At 36.8% G+C, this 1,959-nt stretch overlaps 1 protein-coding gene across 9 annotated transcripts in view; it reads right to left on the bottom strand.

The window, feature by feature from the left end:
* ralgapa2 (Ral GTPase activating protein catalytic subunit alpha 2) overlaps nt 1-1,959 on the bottom strand; it is a 105,888-nt gene that overhangs the window by 47,454 nt on the left and 56,475 nt on the right. For all 9 annotated transcript variants that reach the window (XM_032500988.1, XM_032500986.1, XM_032500982.1 and 6 more), the window contains 2 exons: nt 780-908; nt 368-426 (listed from right to left, as the gene is read on the bottom strand). In XM_032500988.1, the coding sequence (XP_032356879.1) occupies nt 368-426; nt 780-908 (188 nt within the window). The remainder of the gene's footprint in view (nt 1-367; nt 427-779; nt 909-1,959) is intronic.

The raw sequence follows: 1,959 nt of genomic DNA, 5'->3' as shown, positions 1-1,959 counted from the left end.
AGCTACGCTTAGAGAGGAGAGGCTTACTGTTCTGTTACTGTTGATCGTCTGTCCATCATTGTATAAAGGCTGCACTTACAATTTCATTGGTGCTAACAGCTCTTGTTTGAGCATAGTAACTCCACAAAGGATCAAGTCCAGACCGAAGTTCCCAATCTCAAATGTTGTGGGCGGGGCTAAATTTGCCTGGCATCCAGGCATTGCACAGAATTTCTTATATTAATAAATGCTCTGTGTCATTTAGCTTTTTAATTGTAATTATACATAGACACATGTATGTAAAAACACATTTACATCAAACTAATAAAATAAATAGACAATATAACCAAAGAAAATGAATAAGCATCACTAATATCGCCAATCATACCTGGCCCCTTCACAATGTTCCTTTGTTGCTGTCTCTAGCAGGATGTTAACCAGATAATCCTGAAAAGCAAAGAAAACATGCTAAATTCACTACATGTTCTCAAATGATAATCTAGGCCATTCCCATCATTTTATATTTGTAAAGATATGATGCCATTAATTGTAACATAAGAGACACACAAATGTAAAAGTAAAAACCTCAGGCCACTTATATAGGCTATTGCAAAAGCTCTGCGTGGAGCCTCCGCAGAAGCATAAATCCTGCTTTAAGATCCTATCATGTTTACATTTTCTGACAAATGTGTAAAACTCTTTCTTGACTGAAGGTGACTAATCCACTTACAATATACAGTGAGCAGCTTTTGCATTTAAATGTTATGATATATCCAATATGGCACATGTTGACCATTTACCTTGATATCCTCATTGCCTAAAATTATGTCATCAGATCCAGGCACACTCTGCAGTACAGGAATCTGGAGGTAAAGATTAGGGAAACACACGAGGGAGCCCAGTATTGTCTGAGCCTCCATCCTTGGAGCCTGGACGAGATGAGAAAAAAACATGCTGTCATTCATTCCCTAAAGCTACATGAAAACAACCCACTTCCAGGAAGAGGAAGGCTGCTATCCGGGGAAAAAGGATTGGAGGTCTCTAGCAGAATTAATTGCATCTTTATTCATGCTTCTGCTGATGCTCAACTGCTCAACAGAATCTCTTGACACATGGTAGGCGTTGGACAACAACATTACTGATAAAATGTGCCATGGATACAGCTCTAAAGCAGATTGTACATCTGAAATTTTAGAACCTGGCAACCAATACAGTAAGAAATAACACATAAAAGGCCATTGTAGACTGTTCTTGACATATAACAGTTTAGAAAAGTAAGAGACAGTCAACTCTAACTTGCCCATATTTAAATCTATGCACTCCGGCAACCGGTTATTTTTCTTGTCTGTCAACATAGTATCTAGTAATTGTTCTAAATCTAGCCACAGTCATGCAAAATGTTTGCATCATAAGACTGTGTTCATGTGAACAATACACAGTTCCATAAGACTGTGTACTGAACTTGAGACAATCATCTGTTTGCATTTCTTTCATGGCAGAGGCAACATTGCCTACTGTTTTTCAAAAGACCACAATTACTGAGAACCAGTGTTGGGCAAGTTACTTTTAAAAATTAATTATATACAGTTACTAGTTACTTCTTCCAAAAAGTAACTAAATTAGATACTCGTGCAGGTGCATGTTGCATTATATATGATAAATCTGAATATTATAATAAAATGGACACTTAATACAAGACATTATTAACAGAAACTGTACACAAATCTAAACTCTTTTAATGTTGCATGGGGACAACGAGAGACTTGCCACCAATCAAATGCCATGTATGTAGATATTATGTCTAGTGGATCGATACAAATAAAGATGTTTTCGAACTTTGATATTTATTGACCCTCAACAGGCCATAACCGGGAACATTTAAATAATGCTTGTTAAGCACAATAGCAAAAATAAGTATATACACTCTTTGTATTGCAAATAACGTAGGTGGCCTGATGTCTATAGTTTTGCGCTGCTGTG

The sequence above is a fragment of the Etheostoma spectabile genome, chromosome 20 (assembly GCF_008692095.1).
Source record: "Etheostoma spectabile isolate EspeVRDwgs_2016 chromosome 20, UIUC_Espe_1.0, whole genome shotgun sequence".
Classification (NCBI taxonomy): Eukaryota; Metazoa; Chordata; class Actinopteri; order Perciformes; family Percidae; genus Etheostoma; species Etheostoma spectabile.
This window is presented reverse-complemented; position numbering and strand designations above follow the sequence as displayed.